At 39.2% G+C, this 19,019-nt stretch overlaps 2 protein-coding genes, 2 long non-coding RNA genes, 2 other non-coding genes and 2 pseudogenes across 11 annotated transcripts; 5 read left to right on the top strand and 3 right to left on the bottom strand.

The window, feature by feature from the left end:
- Positions 1–968: 968 nt before the first annotated feature.
- Positions 969–3,137, bottom strand: LOC103994461 (uncharacterized). 6 transcript variants are annotated; one of them, XM_065081330.1, is made up of 7 exons: positions 2,888–3,137; positions 2,170–2,788; positions 1,945–2,067; positions 1,789–1,863; positions 1,643–1,708; positions 1,377–1,415; positions 969–1,299 (listed from the first exon to the last, which is right to left on the bottom strand). In XM_065081330.1, the coding sequence occupies exons 1-7, from the start codon at positions 3,109–3,111 to the stop codon at positions 1,132–1,134; spliced, it is 1,314 nt and encodes a 437-aa protein (XP_064937402.1). In that variant the 5' UTR covers positions 3,112–3,137; the 3' UTR covers positions 969–1,131. The 6 variants fall into 6 exon arrangements, with proteins under 6 accessions (XP_064937402.1, XP_064937404.1, XP_064937403.1 ...); XM_065081332.1 differs by having other exon boundaries at positions 1,789–1,857; XM_065081331.1 differs by having other exon boundaries at positions 2,170–2,785.
- Positions 3,138–10,249: 7,112 nt separating this feature from the next.
- LOC103994462 (uncharacterized) lies at positions 10,250–11,560 on the top strand. The gene is made up of 2 exons (XR_001979284.2): positions 10,250–10,486; positions 10,761–11,560. It is a non-coding gene; the product is annotated as an uncharacterized LOC103994462 (long non-coding RNA).
- On the top strand, positions 10,585–10,696 carry LOC135591881 (small nucleolar RNA Z103; annotated as a pseudogene).
- LOC135591879 (small nucleolar RNA Z103) lies at positions 10,786–10,885 on the top strand. The gene has a single exon (XR_010478647.1). It is a non-coding gene; the product is annotated as a small nucleolar RNA Z103 (small nucleolar RNA).
- On the top strand, positions 11,179–11,287 carry LOC135591882 (small nucleolar RNA Z103; annotated as a pseudogene).
- Positions 11,370–11,469, top strand: LOC135591880 (small nucleolar RNA Z103). Its single transcript, XR_010478648.1, has one exon. It is a non-coding gene; the product is annotated as a small nucleolar RNA Z103 (small nucleolar RNA).
- A 1,646-nt stretch (positions 11,561–13,206) lies between the features above and the next one.
- On the bottom strand, positions 13,207–14,598 carry LOC103994463 (late embryogenesis abundant protein At5g17165). The gene is made up of 2 exons (XM_009414803.3): positions 14,387–14,598; positions 13,207–13,696 (listed from the first exon to the last, which is right to left on the bottom strand). Exons 1-2 carry the CDS (start codon positions 14,485–14,487, stop codon positions 13,429–13,431), a joined length of 369 nt encoding a protein of 122 aa, XP_009413078.1. The 5' UTR covers positions 14,488–14,598; the 3' UTR covers positions 13,207–13,428.
- A 2,715-nt stretch (positions 14,599–17,313) lies between these two features.
- On the bottom strand, positions 17,314–18,328 carry LOC135587520 (uncharacterized). Its single transcript, XR_010475896.1, has 2 exons — positions 17,885–18,328; positions 17,314–17,816 (listed from the first exon to the last, which is right to left on the bottom strand). It is a non-coding gene; the product is annotated as an uncharacterized LOC135587520 (long non-coding RNA).
- Positions 18,329–19,019: the final 691 nt, after the last annotated feature.

The raw sequence follows: 19,019 nt of genomic DNA, 5'->3' as shown, positions 1-19,019 counted from the left end.
AAGTTAACGTATATGTCATACTCTTCTTCCTCCTCCCCGATTCGATTGACAATGATCAAAGTGAACACGAGCAATAATCATAGAGAGGCAAACGATTGATGGAAGTGGCAATAGGTGATGGCCCGAGTTTGTTTGGGTGGTCGCTCGATCTTGACTACCTCAACACCCCCTTGATGCTTGAGGCTTCTTTAAAAGTGCTATGGAGGAGACAAAGGAGAGGAGTAAACGATTGGTATAGTGGATGTTCGTGATGTTTATAAAGGAGAAGTTGGGGAAGTTACAAATAAAGATAACGAAGGAAGTGTCTAACAAGAATCACCAATGCCAACAACAAGTGGAGAGACATTGTGTCATCAAAGAAGGTGACAAGCAATGTCGGCGGCGAGTAGAGAGGTAGCAAGCAATGTTACCTCTGTCTACACATGTGATAAGCATCTAGAGACATCGAAGGGAGGTGACAAATCGTGTTTGTGACGATGGCATTAATAGCGAGCGAATGAAATAAAAGGTTATAGGGAAGGAAAAAAAATAATAAGATCGTTAATAAATAGTAAAAAAAATATTTTATTATTTTTAAGGATTGTGAATAGCAAACTTCTTAATATATTCTAATTTGATATAATCATGACGTTGGCCGTAAACCAGTTAACTATGTATATAATGTTTCCAGTAAGGCGAGTTTGTAGCTAATGCATCATTAATTACTGTTAACACAACGTAGATATGAAGAAAGTTACATTGTTTTTGTGTTACCAAACATAAACATTACAAACATTACATCTCTATGCACCTGTATTCTATTTAACATTTGCCATTGATTTGTGTGGATGATTTATGTTTGTAAAAAATATAATTTGTGCAACCCTTTATATATGAGTAAAATTAATTAGAAAAATCATACGATACCATTTTCTCATTTTTCACGAAAGAATTGAAGTTAAAATATACGAGACATTACTCAATTATAATGTTTTTAAATAGCATTACAGTATATTTTCGTGGTATTAAACAAAACAATACAGCAACAATTCCATCAAAATAATAATAACTGGTAGAAACATTTATGTTGTCGGACAATTACATGTCGTTGACAGAATTGGTGATCTACAGATCTACGCAAGAAGGCTCTAACTAGTAGAAACAACTTCTGTACGTTGGCATCCAGTAATCTGGTCTGCTATTGTCTGTATGATCTTGAGAGATGGATGAAATAGGAACCAAGCAAAGCCCTTTACTCCTCAGATCAACTTTTGCCTGAGCCTTTACCTTCCTCTCCAATTGTCCCCATGAATTGTGATCCTGCGAAGGGCAGATACAGATCATGTAGCAGTCCATTTGCCACTGTAAGAAATAGATAAGGAAAGATCTTGAAGTACCTTGCTAGCACTTGACTTTATGTATGGATCACTTAGCAACTGCATGGTTAGGACAAGAATTGTCGTCAATTAATTGGTGATTACTAATACAGAGATTGAGATTGAGATATCTTGAGCAAAAGGTTGAGGTCGAGTGACTTAAACCTCAATTTTGCTCTCTGATGCAACATATTCTTGTTAATCAAGACAAAACTGATGAAGCAGTAAAGTTATAGGAATGGTAAGAGAACTTTTCCTCCCAGAAGATGAGAAGTTTATGGTGTTACCTGTACTTGCTCTTGTAGACTTTTGATACAAAATATGGTTTCCATGAGCACAGATGCTTGATCTGTCTGACAAATTCGCAAAAGAGAGTGTTGGATGAACTCATGCTTTTCCATCTGATCACGAAGAACATGGTGGAATCGGTTACCTTCCCGAATGGCGATACAATTTGCTGTAGAGCACTGATTCTTTCAGCTGCCATCCTTGCCTTGGGCACCTGCAGCTGTTTCCGACAAGAATACATTATCTCCCTGTGCTATATATTCCAAGAAACAGTATGATAAATGCGTATCTTTAACCTAACCTTAGCAGGTGAAACCATCGAGCTATCGTACTTGGATTTCTTGAGGAGTGTCTCTGTACTCTCTTCATCAGATCTTTGCTTCTTTCCTTCAACTGTTCCGGTATTCCTGCTATTTCCTCTTATCTGCAATAAGAAATGAGCTTTTACTTCTTAGCAGAAACAATTACATGTAATGTTTTGAGGGTTTTGTGTCTGTAAACGAGAAAGAGAGAGCGAGAGAGTTACTGATGATCTTTCACATGCTTGCTTATTGCCACAACAAAAATCTGAGCCTTTTACACGAGGCTTTGACGCTGGTAACTCCATTCCAGCTTGCTTGCCTAAGCATCCACCAAAGGGGACTTGGTCTGACGGACTTCTTCGGTTAAACCATGAAGCCTCTGCCATTCCACCGCAGAACTCATGGTTGAGACCTGTTTGGTGACTCCGTGGCTTCACGTTGTGATCATAATAGCTTCTACTGCTTTCTCCTACAACTGCGTCGACAGTAAACGACGGTGAAACCGGGATTTCATGCGCAACGTGAGAAGTATCAGACGCCAAGTGATCGATCAACATCGAAGCAGAGATATAGCCATTGCACGTTGATGGTGCAAGATGATGCTCGAGCTGTGGGTTCGAAGGAGCGAGAGACCAGTTGTTAGCGAAATCTGGCTGCATGAGGCTTCCCAAGGAGTGAAGAGAGAATGGATGCAATTCCCTGCAGCTGTCCATCTTCTTGGAGTTAGCGCATGCAGGTTCGAACACATCTGCTGTTAGCCTTCTTGAGCTCAGCACTTCAAGGAAGTTCTCCCCATCATCCACCTCCCCAGCATCTTCTACGTCTCTGCAACATCGACACCTACTTTCAGAGGACGAGTTTGGTTCGCTTATGTACTCAGAGGGAAAGATCTATAGATCACCATGAGTAGCAATTATGTATGGCGTCTTCCGTAATACTTACAGCAGGACATGGCTCCACATGTGGCGGTTCTCCGCTGGCTCTCCTGAAACATCACCAGACGAGGAGTCCATGCTGAGGGCTGAGTGGCTGGAAGCATCAGCGAACGATGCAGCGGCGGCAGCGTTGGAGCAGCACTGGGTGATGGCGGTCCGAGAGAAGGGGTTGGGGTGGATCTCCCACCGGTCGTTGGGCACCGTCGAGAGTTCGAGGCCTTGTTGAGCCATGGCGTCGTAATAGTGAGCTTTGCTTTGGCTTCTGCTGCAGACTCGTGGATATATAAGGAGAGCACAGCCGATGGCATGACATCAGCGTGAGATGGAGAGAGAGAGAGAGATGGAGGATGGGAGACAGCAAAGCGTACTCAACTCGTGTCGTTTCTTCCCACTTGGGTTGTGGACAATTATTATGGCGTTAGCCCCACTCGCCACGCAACATGAAAGTGTAGTTCAATTGTGTGACACAGTTAATTAATGGCTTTAATGGCTGTTAATTAACCTTTGACTGGTGCAATCGAAACACTCTTCTTCCGTTTTCCCCCGAAACCGTGCGTGCATGCTTATGTTCGATAATGAAGTTTACAAGGTTGAGACCATTTATTCTCAGTTCCTGATCTCTTTGTAAGGAACCATATCACGAGCGAGTGGAAAGCACTGAGGAGAAGCTTGGTGGTGGTGGTGGTGGTGGTGAAGCTGAGATGTCAAGGGTGCCATCGATCGCTCTCAGTACTGCTCTCTTCCACAACTTCCCCAGCCGCGTGAGTGCAGCTGCGCATGAGAAGTGAAGTGGGAAAAGAAATGGACTTGCAGAGTCTATAGAAGAAGGTTAGTATAGTGCAAGTGACGTGATAGCAGCTGGAAACAGTGCAATTTGAGAGTGCTGTCCATAGCAGCAAAACCAATGCTCCAATGAGGGGAAACAAACAACAAAACTAGGGTTTAAGCTTGACAAGATGACCAACAAATTCAACTAAATCTGACCACAGCAATCTCGTTCAACTGATCTCTGATGTTTACTGCTGTGGAAGACATGCCTGAATCTCTCATAAGCAACACCACCATCAATCAATATACAGTAAATTTAATGCTTAGAACCACAAGAGGAGATTTTAGAGCCGATCGATCAAACATATGGATTGGTGTGACGCTTCTTCTTCTTTTGAGAGGCTGGCTTAAGAAATGGAAGTGGTTTTAGCAGGATGGTGGAGGCTCCCCGACTCAGCTGTGACACCTACTTCCACTACAGCTCACGCCATCTTCATCCGCATTCATCAGTGTGTGCCCTAAAGGAATTGGAAAAGATAAAGCCATTGCTAGCTCTCATAATCACATTAGTTTAACGCAAGCTAAGCCTTGGGGATGAGAATGAGATTAGTGTGTGCCTTTAATTATGTCCTGCAAAGACATATTCTACAAAGTAAACAAAGAGTATGTTGTGATATGGATGTCAATCCACAACTCTCTCTCTCTCTCTCTCTCTCTCTCTCTCTCTCTCTTAAGTTAGACTGTTATTGTGTTAGCACAGGTGGCAATATCATCCTCTTCCTAATACAACATCTGCCTCTGTCCATGTCAGACATGCCGAAGCTGTGTCTTTGCAGGATAAACAACATACAACCTCTCACTATCACAGCATTCTTTCAATACATTAAGGCCAATCATCACAACCAAAGCGCAGTGAGGCCATTATCTCCCCCTTAGTGGAGTCCTTTGGTGAATCAATAGCTCGGGGAGTTTCGACCTCCTCCATAGGTGGACAACACAACACAACACCTCTTCTTGTTTATAGCAGCACGAGACGAAGGTGGACGGAACCTTCCACAACTATGTATATATATAAAGAGACACCTGCCATCAAAGAATGCTTCGTCTAACCCACGTTGACTATATAGTCTTTATACGTACATATAGGTAGATAGGAGAGGGTTGTTTATATTGTGCACCTCTATCTTTATAAAGCCTGATCAAAGCTGAAATGTGAAGGCCTGCCTACCTTCCACTAGGGTTGGTGGGAGTGGGCTGTGTCTGTGGGTTTTGATGGTGACGGTCATGGATTCCATATGTGTGTGTACGATTTGTTGGTGAAGGAGGTTTAACAGGTGGATGAGATGATGAGGGAGAGGGGGTTGTGATGGAAGACCGATGGGTTTGTCAACGGGGATGGTGAAGAATTCCGAGGGCAAGAAGTCAAAACAGGACGAGTGAGTTCGAGGATCGAAGGCTGTGCCATTGATTGATTCAACCATGCCGTAGTTGGAGGAAGATGAGCGTGTAATGTCTTCTGAGCTGTTCGATCTCTATCACCTTCACGTCATCCATCGTTAGAGCGTGTAATGTCTTCTGAGCTGTTCCCTCTCGATCATCTCCTACCTTAGAAGAACTGCTATGAAATGTCGGACACACACTATTAATAATAATATATAATATTTCAAAATAAGATTTCGGTGATTAGTGCTTTATTGTGTTACCAAAGTTTCAAACATCAAAACATGCCTGACGATATTTCTTTTCAATCACAAAAAGGATCCAATCGGCATCATATTGCAAATAATAAAAATAAATCCATTTTTCAGATTTTTTAAGAATTATTTTTATTTTAATAATTTTTTAATAATTTTTTTTAATAATATTATAATTTATTCTTTATTTTTTGCAAGATGGGCAGTGAATTTTGTGAATACCAATAGATATGAGTGAAAGATCCAGATAAGGAACTAACATACTTCCCTTACTAATCCTCAAAGTATGTACAATAAAGTCCTTATCATCGATACAAGGATATATATAGACTTTACTATTCCATGATTTAATTGAAGGCCAAAAACTATACCAAAGTCATTCAGAATAGTAGCCAAATTCCTCACTAAAGTTGAATCATTCTGAAGAAAGATAAATAAATCATCTACAAAAGTTATGTGTGATATATGAATATAATTAGCATTGGGTACCTTAATACTGTCATCAGAGACTGTCTGTTTTAATATACAACTGAGTCCTTCCATTACAATAGTAAAAAAATATAGAGAGAGTGGATCACCTTATCGGATGCTATTCGTGCTCTAAAAAAGAGTCAATATGTGAGCCATTGAAGAGTATCGAAAACTTTAGAGTTTCCAAGCAACATTGAATCTAATTAACCTGAGGGAAGTTAATACCGAGGAGTATCTTATAGATAAATTTTCTATTAACTGAATCAAAGTCTTTTCGTAAATTAGCTTTAAAACATAATTTCGTCCCTTTTGCTTTTGAGTGCATATACTTGACCAAGTCATTAGCAAGAAGAATATTATTATTTATACTTCTCCCTTCGATGAAAGCATCCTGATTTGGACTAATGATCTTATGTATTATCTTTTGCATTCTATTTGCTAACACTTTAGAGATGATCTTGTAAATAAAGTTGCATAATGATATAGGTTGATAGTTCTCTTGTGAATCAGCCCCTGCATTCTTGGGAATTAAAGAAATAAAAATATAATTCATCTCTCTAAGAATATGACTTGAAGAGAAAAAATATTGACAAACTTTAATCACATCATTACCAATAATAGACCATGTAATTTGGTAAAATTCAATGGAAATCCGTTTGGATTTGGGCTTTTATACTTCGGTGACTTAAAGATAACTCTTACAATTTTGTGATCTATAATTGAGGCATTGAAGATTGAAATGACACCCGAATCAAGCTTTCTAGTTGGCTCCACATGAATATTATTAGGTTGTACCGCTTGATTGAGTAAGAAATAAAAAAATTGCTCAGTGTGCGCTTTAACCTCATCTAAATTCTTAATAAGATTATCAAATTTGTCTCTGTATCCCCTAGAGTAAGCTAATGCTGTCGAGACTTTTGTTTTGCAAAACTTTTCTCGTGCTTTAAGGCTTGCATGAAGTTATTTCTGGCTTCTATCTCTTTATAGATAAGATTCTCATCCGAGGCTGAAGTTGCAGCTCATGTTGCATTGCTATTAGTTCCTTTCTGCAAAATTAAACCCGGGTGGTAATATTGTCAAAGGTGTTTGTATTCCACTCCTTAAGTGCTGCTTTACAGGCTTTGAGCTTTTAACATAAGATGTAAGGGGGCGAACCAAACATATTAACGTTCCAAGCTGATTTGATAACATAAGGAACTGAGGATGAGTACTCGACATGTTAAATAATCTAAAAGGTTTCTTGCCTCTGGGTGTTGCTTTGTCTGCATGTATATACATTAAAGAATGATCAGAAAATAAGGGTGCATCATACTCAAAAAGTGAATCAGGATAAACTGTAAACCATTCTTGATTAATCGAACACCTATCGAGTTGAGCCATTAATTTTCTATTAGCAGCACCTTGATTATTTTAGGAGAGTCAATTTCCATATATTTCATATCAATGAATGCAGTAGTATCGATGTAATAATTAAAACTTTGAAGTTGGCTTTCTGAAAGCTGTCTATTCTCCACTTTTTTATTTATATACCGAACAATATTAAAGTCACCAAGAACAATCCAAGGTACATTAAGATAGCCATTTGTAATGTTAGTCAGATCAGTCCATAGTATATTTTTTTCTTGCATACTATTTGAAACATATATACCAGAAATTGAATTGATAGTCATTCTATTTGTTCTCAACCCTAAGATGAATGAATTGATCAGTAGCATAAATAAACCAAGTATTAATAGAGTTAGGATATCATAAGACCCATATTCTACCAAAAGTTTCACTAGAATCATTGCTAAACAGTTATGCGTTTAGCCATATTAAATTCTTTTGAGCATAAACACATGATTGCTTAGTTTTCATTTCCACAAAAATAGTAATATTACATGCGACAAACTTGATTATTCTGTAGAACTCCGGACATTTTTCAGGCTTATTAACTCCATGAACATTCTAGTAGATTATCTTCATCAGAAATAAAACAAATGGAAAAGTAAGATATTCATCCTACGACTTTGAATGGATAGTACCGTTCTTTTTCTTATCCTTAGATTTTGCATTTTCCTTCTGCATAATATCCTTACCTTTTAAAGCTTTATTCCTATATTTATTCACTTGCAAATGTTTAGACTTTATAGGTTGGCATGGTTTATTAAATTGTGATAAGATTGTTGAGACACAATATCCTGGTTAGTATAGCTTGTTGGGACATAAGATAGTTGAAAGGAGTTTGTTTCCTAATTGGCGCGATGAGTGGATATTGGAATTCCTATTGTGGACGGAGCCGATAATATAGGAAGAGATGAAGTTCTTGACTTCTATCTCTCCTGTTCATGAGTACCACGAGAAACTTCTATTGTGGAAGACTCCAACATAATAGGAAGAGACAAAATTTCTGATTTGTCCTTCTATCCCCGGTGCTGTGCTGTCCTTGTGAGTCGAATGCTTAATCGTCTTTGCCACTACCAATGCTACAACCACTAAAGGAGGCTCGCCTTGTTGCTAAGGCGCCTAACGTGATCGACATACCTTAGTGATAGATTTCGGAGTTTGCTGATAAGCTTCATTTGCATGGCCAAAAGATAACCAACTCTGACATCGTTGTGGCTTCCAAGAATATGAGACATGTACCTTACGGGTGTTCCCATCAAGATCACGATAAAATATCTCATTAGGAAGATCTTCGTCGGAAGAAACCAGTACACATACTCTTGCAAATGCTAATCTCGTCTGCGTAGCTGTTGCTTTGTCGATGTAGAGTGACTGTTCCAAAGTGCTACATAACTTTGTAATAAAATGTCGATTCTAAAGATGTAGAAAAAGACCTTAAAAAGATACCCATAAGGGAATAAACTATATGCTATCTAACTCCAAATGTACATTAGGAGACCAACGTTGTAGAATCCTCGAATACTCTAAAAATCAATTGTCGATGTTCCCCGTATAATTTTGATAAATGAGGCTAATAGGAAATAGGATGTTTTGAGTCCTATCACGTATCTAACAATCGACGGTCGCTGAAAATGAGAGAAGAAGGTTACGATCTAGGGCGCGACCTGCTTCGTCGAAGGAGCATCTCGCTGGAAAGAAGATAATGGAGGAGCAACTCGAGAGGTAAGGGCAGGGAGTCTCACAGTCAAATCTACCCTGCCGCCACCGTCGTCAGCTCAATGGACCATCGCTGCTGTGTCCCTGCATCGTTCGGATGGCTGCACACTCGCCGCCCCCAAAGAAACCATCCTCGAGGAGCGCGCAGAACTGTCGACCCTCTTCTTCTCTATTTCTACGATGAGAAGGGGAAGATGGCGTTGGGGACTTCACGCAGAATCCATGTTCGTTGAGAAGAGGGGCTGCAGAGAGGGATCACAGCAGGTCGACGATCCCAACTTTCTCGTTGCAGTCGCCGCCGCTGTCACCCAGCCCACCTCACCTTTGTTCCTCCTAATGAGAAGGGGAAGAAGGAGGGTAGAGGGCTGCACGCAGTAGCCACCCCCAAAGAAACCCTCCTCTGTTCCACCGAGCAGAACAGGAGGAGAGCAGGAGATGCAGAACCGCCGACCGCAGCAGAGCACCATTGACCACGAGAAGGGTACGATTACAACAGCCTTCCTCCGATATCAGAGCAAGGGATGCAAAGAGGAGCGATCGTAACCCTCTCTCCGATCCTCTATTCTCTAATATCTAAAATACCCTTAATCATTTATCCTTTTTTTTATTTTTTATTTTTTCTATGGACATGTCTATTGGATAAACCGATCCCATTACAGTATTTTTACACATTGTTATAGTATTTTTTTTAATAATATTTAAATATAATTATAATATAGTAAAAAAATAATGTTATAATATCTTCCTAATATTACGAAAAACAAAAATACTATATTACAATGTTTCTGTTACTACTCAATAACATTTTTCTGCTATTGCTAATAACACTATAATATAATATAAAAATACTATAAATATATTTTTTATACTATTTATAAAAACACTATATTATAGTGTTTTTATACCATAGTATTATTGAAAACACTATGATATAGTATAAAAAAAATTATAATCACACCTGATCATACTATGGGTCGATCGATAGAATATGGAATGAAAAAAAGATATTTCAAACATAAAAAAGCTTTTTTTTCCTGGAATTCGTCCAAGAAAATATATGCAATATTTATTTTATTTTATTATATTTTTCAGTCGTAATCTTTTATATGTGAGGCATCTGACTTAACTTTCAATGTCATCGTTTCTTTTTTCAAAGATTGACAATAAAAAAATTAATTGGAGCTTAATTATCTTAGTCTTAATTTTTAAAATGTAATTCTTCCTCTATAATTTAATCTATAGAATTTAAGTAATTAAAATTTTTACAGAGATAAAGTTGTAAATACGGATAAAACCCTAATAGCCGTTGATCAGATTTGATTTGATCGGTTTCCTTCCTGCCGCCGCCTCGTAGTTCTTAGGGTCTCATTTCGCAGCTACGACGTTGCGATATCCCAACCGTTGATCTGCTTCCTAATCGATATTAGGGTTTCTCGTTTCCTCGCTATAAGTAACTCGCCTCCACGGCTTCTCTCCTCGGTGCCCAAAGCTCCTCTCTGATGGCGGGGGCTTCGGAGGCGACATATCTAGGGTTCGTGTTTTTGTAGGACTTTGAAGGCGAGATCTCTAAGGTTCGCGCCTCTTCTTTGTCGATGGCTCCTACTTCACTTTCGTCTTTCTTTCTCGTTTTCCTTTTTCGGATTTGGAAGAGATCGGCGGAGGTGTTTCATGAGATGTGATGATCCTTTCCCCAAATGATCGACGATGAATACACTGCGCGTGTTTCTTTATCTACCCCTCATTTTTGAGGAGGAAGATTCAAGCCAGCGATTCTGATCTCCATCCCTCCATCGTCTTCCTCCCTTTCTTGTTTTTTAGATTCTCTGAATTTTTTATGCTTGTCAGCCGTTGTTGATGCATTAATGGTCGTGGCGAGATGATGATCCTTTCCCCAGATGATCGACTATGAACATACTGTGCGCTATTGTTTTCTCCTTCAAGGAGAAGATCAAGCCAGGTTTCTGATCTCCGCGATTTCCAACCAATCCAATGGCTGGCATGGTGCAATCGTTGATCTCCTTTCCGATGGCCGTTAGGGTTTCTCGTTTCCTTTCTATAAGTAGCTCGCCTCCTCGTGTTTAAAGTTAAAGTTCCTCTCTCTTCGCGGAGGCTTCGTAGTCGAGATCTCTAGATTTCATGATCTTTTCGGCGTTAGATTCTTAGGATTTGTGTTAATGTTTGTTGATAAATCCATGATTGGTTTCTTTCTTCTTTTTGTTTCATTTTCTTTTCCGATTTGGAAGAGAATGATGGAGGTGTTCTACGGGATGTGATGATCCTTTCCCCAAATGATCGACGGTGAATACACTGTGCATTTTTCTTTGTCTCCTCAGATTGGAGGAGGAAGATTCAAGCCAGCGGTTCTGATCTCCTTCCTTCCATCTTCTATTTTCCTTTTTTTAGTTTTGTTGATTTCTGATGCTTTGTTGCCGTTGATGATACATCAATGGTCGCGGCGAGATGATGAGCCTTTCCCCAGATGATCGACTATGAACACACTGTGCGCTATTGTCTTCTCCTTTACGGAGAAGATCAAGCCAGGACTCTGATCTCCGCGCTTGCTAATCCATTCAATGTCTGATAATTTGCAATTTTATGTTTGTGTTAAAAATATTTTAACTAATATTGATACGAGAGTTCCATTATTATCTCTGTTTTTATCCGCGAAGAAAGTATTTTAATTTTTCTTTTATCGAAAACAAGAAATCGATCTCCCAGTTTTTTTAAGATCCGAGAGGCAGAAAAAACGATTGGATGTATACTTTCCTAACCCACAGAAATATTTCAGTAATTCTACAGAGATATCTTCGTCTTCAAGAAAATAAATAATATTTCAAAATTCATTTTGTAGCTCAATGTTTTTCAACATCAGAATTATCACTTTTTATAATTGCTTATCTGCTTTGCTACTTTCCGTACTAATATCATCGGGTGATAATTGCAATGCAATTTTAAGCACATGTAGAGACGAACTATACTCACCGAACCCTCGATCTTATCTCAACGCCTTCGACGCCTCCAAACCTCTCGAATAGCGGAGCTTGGCGGCAGTGTAATCGCCGACGTTCCTATCCCAAGGAACCTTGTCGGAGACGAACGACTAGCGTATATCGAATGCTTCACCCGAGACCTTAAAATATCTTCCTCTAAAGCATGTTGAAATAATCCTCAAAGCAAGGATACCTAAATAAATAAACATGTAAATAAAGAATGCTTAAAGTTATAAACTAATTCTAAATTGAATGTATACTGCTGTCAAACTATGCGATCGAACGGAAACAACTTTTGTAGTTGAAGACGGGGTATAAGATACTTTTAAGATGTGTGATCCTCCTCTTAGTCCCAAAATCTTGTTGATAGTTGAATCAATTCGATTTGATTCGGAGTCGCGTCTAAGAAATCTTTCTTGGTAGCAGTGAGTATTGAGTATACAATAATATCTAACCTTTTGAGAATAACTTTGTTATATTAAATGGTCGATTTTTTATTTTTATTTTGAAGTTTTTTCAAAATGGATCCCTTTTTTTATATTTTCTAAAGAAGATGTTATTTTTCACAATTTCGAAATATCCTTTGACTAGGGAGTTATACTAACTACTATTGGGTACACCCTATCGATGGTCACAGGGTGACAATATTAGCCTCGCATGTATAAAATTCACACGTCACTTAATATTATTTTTAATAAATTTGCAGTATTTTAAAAACCTTTATCAAAATATTATATACTTATTTAAAAATCCTATAACCAACACAAATTGATTCAAGATTCAATAGAACTTCTCATATACAAAATATGATTTTAAAAAGTATGTTTGTTGGTCTAGAAACAAGAACAACTAAAAAGGAAGACATATTAATTGCATTATTTTTATTCACTCTGTAGATCAATTTACCCTGTAGCTTGGTTTAAAAGAATAAACGAGAATTGTTATTGTGGCTTGTTAGAGATATTTTGTGGAATGCTGACAAAAAATGAAAAATATGAGTATGGTTACGAGAAAAAAAAAAGCTAAAAATAGAGTGTTTTTCTGGAATTCGTCCTGTATTAATTGTGATATATTATGTCTTACGATAATTTTACTTGCTCGGTGCGGCGGGGTTTGCCAACATGAATGATTAATCCTATAACGTATCGACTCCCTATTGGATCCGATGGCCACAGTCCAAGCAAGCTTGTGTCGGCACAACGATCCAAGAGGCCTAATCCCTTACCCCACTAGCTCGGTGGGACAGGACCGTACGTACGACGATGGCAAGGGAAAGTTGCACGCAGACAAACAGCGAATCATAGAAAGAGAAAAAGAAAGCAAATTGTGCAGCGAAGGCAACGAAACATTAACGAAGTTCAGCAAGCCATTTACTAATACATCATCGCTAAAGCTAAAGCACGCCATACCGGAAAGCAAAACGACGATCGAAGCAAAGGCAAACAGGTTCTCCTACATGCATTCAACACACACACATACACCCGCTGCTTATTGCGTGATAGCTGATGCTACCGAGGCCGCGTTCAGGCGTGGGGCGTCTTGTCGACGTCCTCCAGGGGGCGGTACCACACGGTTTCGTCCAACGCCGACGGGCCGGCTGCCGTCTTCGCACCGCCGGCGGCTGCGGAGGAGGCGCCAGTCTCGGCGGCGGGGCCGAAGACGCCGGTGGTGGGGTGGGGGCCCCAGTAGTACTTGTCCGCCTGGGCGTCGATCACATTATCCGGCACCGCGGTGGGTCCCACCGGCTCGTCCTCGTTCTTATCGTACGACGACGCGTGCACTCCCCTCTTCCTGCACCAAGCCAGAAGCGGACTTCTATAGCTGCATGCTGTTTCGGTGATGCAGCGGATCTTTTCCATAGTATTCAGACAAATAAGAAAAACTCCCCAATCGAGAGCGAAGATGCCACCATCAGCTAGCAAATCCCAACCGTACGAGACCTCCCCACCCGCTCACGTACCCGCTCCGGTGCCTCGAGGAAGCGGAGTAATGCGTGTCACGGTAGCAAGCGGGTTCCACGGGTACACCGTGCGAGGGTAAGAAACCGGTTGGAACGAGAACAAGGGAAAAAAGAAGGGAGACGTCGATGACCTCGACGAACGTATCACACGGCTGATATCGCCTGGATCATCTCAGCGACACTCGCAACCAATCAGGACAGTCCTTCTTCGCATCTGGCGTGAGAGGATACGAAAGATGTGTCTACCACCCACCGAAGGATTTTTCCATGGTCGATAAATCAGTACTAGACAGCTCGTTAGAGATTAGAGATTCGGACCAAAAACCCCTGTTTTAAGCAACCGATTTTAATACTTGTCGCAAGAGATTCTTGTGTGAGGAGATGACCAAGAAATTGTTAAGAGTGGTTTAAGATGAAGAAGAAGGTCCATGGTTTTCCCCCAAACAAGAGCATGTATCCCCGTGTTCGTAGGAGCAACATCAGATCGAGCAAGAAAAGAAGACAAAAAGAAGGGGGCGAACCTGGAAGAAGCAACGGCGGGCGGCGCGGGATCCCGAGCGGCCCAGATCCGGTTCACGAATCGCTTCCCCAGGACTCCAGTGACTAACACTCGGGCTGCCATACAAAGAACGGATGAGATGGAGAAAGAAGGAAAGACACCTCCGCGTGGAGAAAGCAGGAAAGAATGGTAAGAGTCTATCCGAGAAGGGGAAAGGGAAAGGGAAAGGGAACGGACAATGGAGACGCGCTTCGTCGCACTCAACCCTTCCCCTTCTCGAATATTATATCCGTGGGACCCACACCGCACCAACTATCTCCTGACGGAGCCGTCTCCCAGCGAACGGCATTCTACGAATATTCCGCTTGTTCTGGTGCTAACGCCGTCCGACGGAGTGTGGGTGTCATAATCCACCGTGAGTTGAGTCGACTCGGGGCTGATGTGGCAATATGGAGTCATTTCTCCGTCGCTAATGACATGACGGGAGCCGATTTGACGGAATCCAAATCAACTCTGTCGACAATCACGACATTGCCCTCTGGCGCTAACAGCCAACGTCGAGTACTTCAAGATTCGTGCGTTTCTTCTCGAAAAAGAATATTCAGCATCGCGTGACTCTTATTCCAACGTTATGTCGCAGAAGAGAGGGGAATTATATATTCCCCACTGCCATTATTATCTCTCGGGTCATATGACACTTTCACGAAAAGTCGTGCGTAAGTTGTCATTAAATAAAGAACATAATGGTTTTTTTTTATATTTTTGTCAAATTTTAAGTGTTCTAAAAAAGTCTCAAATTTAAGTCTCCTAACGCTCCGACCTCTCCTCTTAGCGATCAATAAATTCTCACACTAGACACTATGAATTATATTATTATAATATATGACATGTGATAAGAATAGCTTAGAGGAAAAAGAATTAGATTTGCTCTCTAACGATTATATTTTTGTTAGTTGAATAATCATTTTTTATTTTACGAGCTAATTATATGTTATCGTGTGATTAGATACCTTTAGTATTTTCATTTCGATATTTTTAAAAAATTATATTGAAATCCTTATATTTACGAAAATGAGATATTTAACCTTGTTTTTACTTATTTTATCGATTTTGTTTACAAAAATACTGTACATGCTTAGTGGTAAACCAAAGTAAGGTAGAGTCCGCGTGTGCTCAATGATATATCCTGCAATATTTTCGTTAGTAGAATCGACGACGTAAGGAAAAATGAGGTTAGATGTTTCACTTTTATAAGTATAGAGATTCGAATGTAACATTTAAAAATATAGAAATCAAGATTCTAAAGGTAGCTAAGGGGTACCATATAATTAATCTTTTAATTTATGAGGAATTATTAAGGATTTTATCTTTATTGGTTATATAGGTGTTAATTTGGTATGCAATTTACGATAAGACTGTCAATATCAAGTCAAAGTTTTAACTCAAGCTCGAATACAAATGGATTATGCTATTGTGCTATGTGATTTGTGATAAGGATGTCCTGAACGAAGAAGAACTCGATTCGCTTTGCATCAAATAATACGAGTAAATTCAAAGGGTTACCTGTTCTTATCATTCTAATGATTATACCTTTATTGGTTGCACAATCGTATTTATTTTATTAAGAATTTACTGAGGATTTTACCTTTATCGGTTACAATGATATTAATTTAGTATGTAATTTACAATAAGAATGTCATTGTCAAGTCAAAGTTTTAACTCTAGCTCGAATATAAATAAATTACATTATTACGACATGTAAATTATATTATTTGGGACAGATATTGAATATTGTTGTTTGTACCCTTCTAATGGAGAAATACAATGAATAGAAGATTCATTAACACTCAATTTATGAATGTGTAGGCAAATATAATCTGTGACAAAAAGAAATATAATTTTGTATCCGATGACACACAAAACAAATAGAATTTGTCAACTAACCACAATTCAAACCCAAAAAATACAAATCTTTATCCAAAATAAAAGACTGACCCAAACATCATTGCCTTCACTATTAGATAATTAATCATCATAACTGCTGCCTTCTAACCTGCAGGTGTATTAAAAACCTGTAATCACCAAAATAGTTTCAAAACAAATGCACAACCAAACTCTTGTTTTATCTCTCTCTCATCTTATTTCAAACATAAATGAATCTTATTTGTATATAAATCTTCTCTATTAGCTTGATAGAGAATCATCGTGATGATTGGTTTATCAGAAGCTTTCAATATCATTGAATTGAATTGAATTGAAGCTTTCGTTAAAAAAAATTCAATTGAACATCACCCTAGCTTTAACTCTTCAAAATAATTTGATCCCTTATGTGTTGGGCTGACATCCCATGAGTTCAGCCCATAGTCTATCTGTTTTTTAATCTAACCCTAAATCTAATAAGTGGTGATTGTGAAAAATTAGGAGAAATACTATAGCATCAAGATAGAAAACTATAAGCAGCAACTTGATTAAAAAATAAAAAATAAAAAAAATAAGAGAATGAAAAGGAAGAAGACAATGATAACGTAGAAAGACTATTCTCAACCATCCAAACTGTATTCTTACATCAAATTAGTAAATTCTTATCGTGATTAATTAGAAAAAATTTAAATATTATACATAGTAACATAATAGAAAGAATTTAGATATTATGCATATAATCCTTGTATCATAATTATTCAGATCATTATTTAAGTTTTAGAAAAAAAATTCTAAAATTTATATTTTTATTATTTTTATAATAAATTATAATTTCTATTTCATTCGGCTGTGTGTTATTTGTTCGTTCTTTATATCCCATTGTTGTACTTGTATAAATATATGATATATCTTTCTTTTTGTTTGTCAGAATATCCATCCATTCATTTTTGTTTATCAGTGATGAATATCCATCCAACGGCAAATCTGTTCACAATAATTACGTGTGAGAACAAAAGACGACACAGCACAAACCAAGACAAAATGCTGCCATATTTTTGTTTCAAATTTGCCCCACACTTACCTTAGCGATAGACAAACAATGCACATCTCCATAAAATGTAATATTTCTCAACCAAGTTGCAAAATAAGCAACTGGTGTTTGGTGGAGAGACACACTGACCAATAAGCAAGAAGTTGCAACATAATAATGCTCACAACACACATACACACACACACACAGAGATCAATTAAGATTACCAAATATGCTTGCTTCTCCGGGAACAGCAAACGTGCAGCTGACTCCCACTGTTTTGGTTGTCCACACAAATCATTTACCGCTGGGACAGTAAAAAGATGGCAATCGAGGTCTTCGCTTCAAGAATCCTACACGCAACTCCTGCTATGAAACCCAAATTCAGATTGCTACCTGTTCGTTCGTAAGGCCAAAATCCAGATTCAGATCCAGGAGCGAGGAGCGATTCCAAGATGGCAATCGACCTCTTTCCTCCCTTCCCCCTTACCTTCGCTATAAGCTGCAGCGATTCCATGATAAAACCACAAAGAAGAAATAAAGATCAAAGAGTCATCAGTCAAACCATACCGTTCGTCGATAAGATGTCGAGGAGGAATTGCCGTGACCGGCAGAAGCGAGTCGTAACAGCAGGGGTGGGAGGGGCAGGCACAGGAGACAGGATTTCTTTCGCCTTCCCTCCTCTCCTCTCCTCTGCATGCCCCTTCCACTGCTACTGCTACCTCCTCAGCGCCCTTTCTTTCTTTCTTTCTAGTCTCTTTCTGTCCCTCTCCTGTGATGCGTTCTTATCGGCTCTGCTTTTATAAACCCGAGAACGAGTGTGTCGGGGCAGTACAAAGGTGTACTTTTCCCACTGCCCGAGCTTCAAATAGTGGTACTTCTATTGTGTGGTTTGTGTAGTATCTTAGTACTGCACTGTACTGCGCTTTGCTACCACTCCGCCTCCTGCGAGCCATGGAAGATGGGTAATCACCGACGCAGATTTGGATGGGAAGGAATGATTACGTTAATCGTTTCGACGAACCAAGCTACCTGACTGCAATTTTGACCCTTTTGATTGGACTTGAAAGCCTGAATCTAGTCGACTTATACGTGAAGAATTGTGTCTCAGTGTGTTCCGATCCGAGCTTTCTATTTGTGTTCTTGACATTTCAATCGAGGCTTTTGTCGAAGGATTAAGTTATTGACGAACTGATTAATTCGATACGATCTGAATTAGTTCGGATTCTTTGGACACTCAAGTTAGCAACTCAAAATATATAAATATAAATATTAATAAAAATAAATAAATAATAGAATATCTTATCATCTTCTCGGACACACTGTGATGATTATAATGACCGACGGTTGTTTACCAGCTTCTATGTCAACAAAACAAGCCTTTGTGCTGAAAGCAACGGCGTTGGATTGTGCACGTAGGCGTTCGAGTTGGGTCGGATTCGTGGCCAACAGTAACCCAATCTTCGGTGCGAATCGATCCTACTAACCCAATCCAGTGAATGAATCTGCGATCGAGCATGCCATGCAGAACCGGCACCTAAAGTCAAACGCACAGAAGAACTTACCAGTTGAGAGCCTGTTTCATTTCCAAGTCAAACACACATCCTTGCAAGATTCAACCATTACACGAGAACAAGATTCATGTGCATTTCACATGCCCTGAACGGCTGAAGCTACCGGAATCAACACCGTCCCCATAAGTGCA

This window comes from Musa acuminata, chromosome BXJ1-8 (genome assembly GCF_036884655.1).
Source record: "Musa acuminata AAA Group cultivar baxijiao chromosome BXJ1-8, Cavendish_Baxijiao_AAA, whole genome shotgun sequence".
In the NCBI taxonomy this organism is placed as follows: domain Eukaryota; kingdom Viridiplantae; phylum Streptophyta; class Magnoliopsida; order Zingiberales; family Musaceae; genus Musa; species Musa acuminata.
This window is presented reverse-complemented; position numbering and strand designations above follow the sequence as displayed.

What these genes read in the sequence shown, in the direction of transcription:
- LOC103994461 (XM_065081330.1), bottom strand. Translation starts at nt 3,111, where the DNA reads ATGGCTCAACAAGGCCTCGAACTCTCGACGGTGCCCAACGACCGGTGG. An exon ending in CGATGGTTTCACCTGCTAAG is followed by an intron (nt 1,864 to 1,944) that starts GTTAGGTTAAAG and finishes TGTCGGAAACAG; the next exon opens with CTGCAGGTGCCCAAGGCAAG. An exon ending in TTGTATCGCCATTCGGGAAG is followed by an intron (nt 1,709 to 1,788) that starts GTAACCGATTCC and finishes CGAATTTGTCAG; the next exon opens with ACAGATCAAGCATCTGTGCT.
- LOC103994463 (XM_009414803.3), bottom strand. Translation starts at nt 14,487, where the DNA reads ATGGCAGCCCGAGTGTTAGTCACTGGAGTCCTGGGGAAGCGATTCGTG. An exon ending in CCCGCCGTTGCTTCTTCCAG is followed by an intron (nt 13,697 to 14,386) that starts GTTCGCCCCCTT and finishes GGCTTGGTGCAG; the next exon opens with GAAGAGGGGAGTGCACGCGT.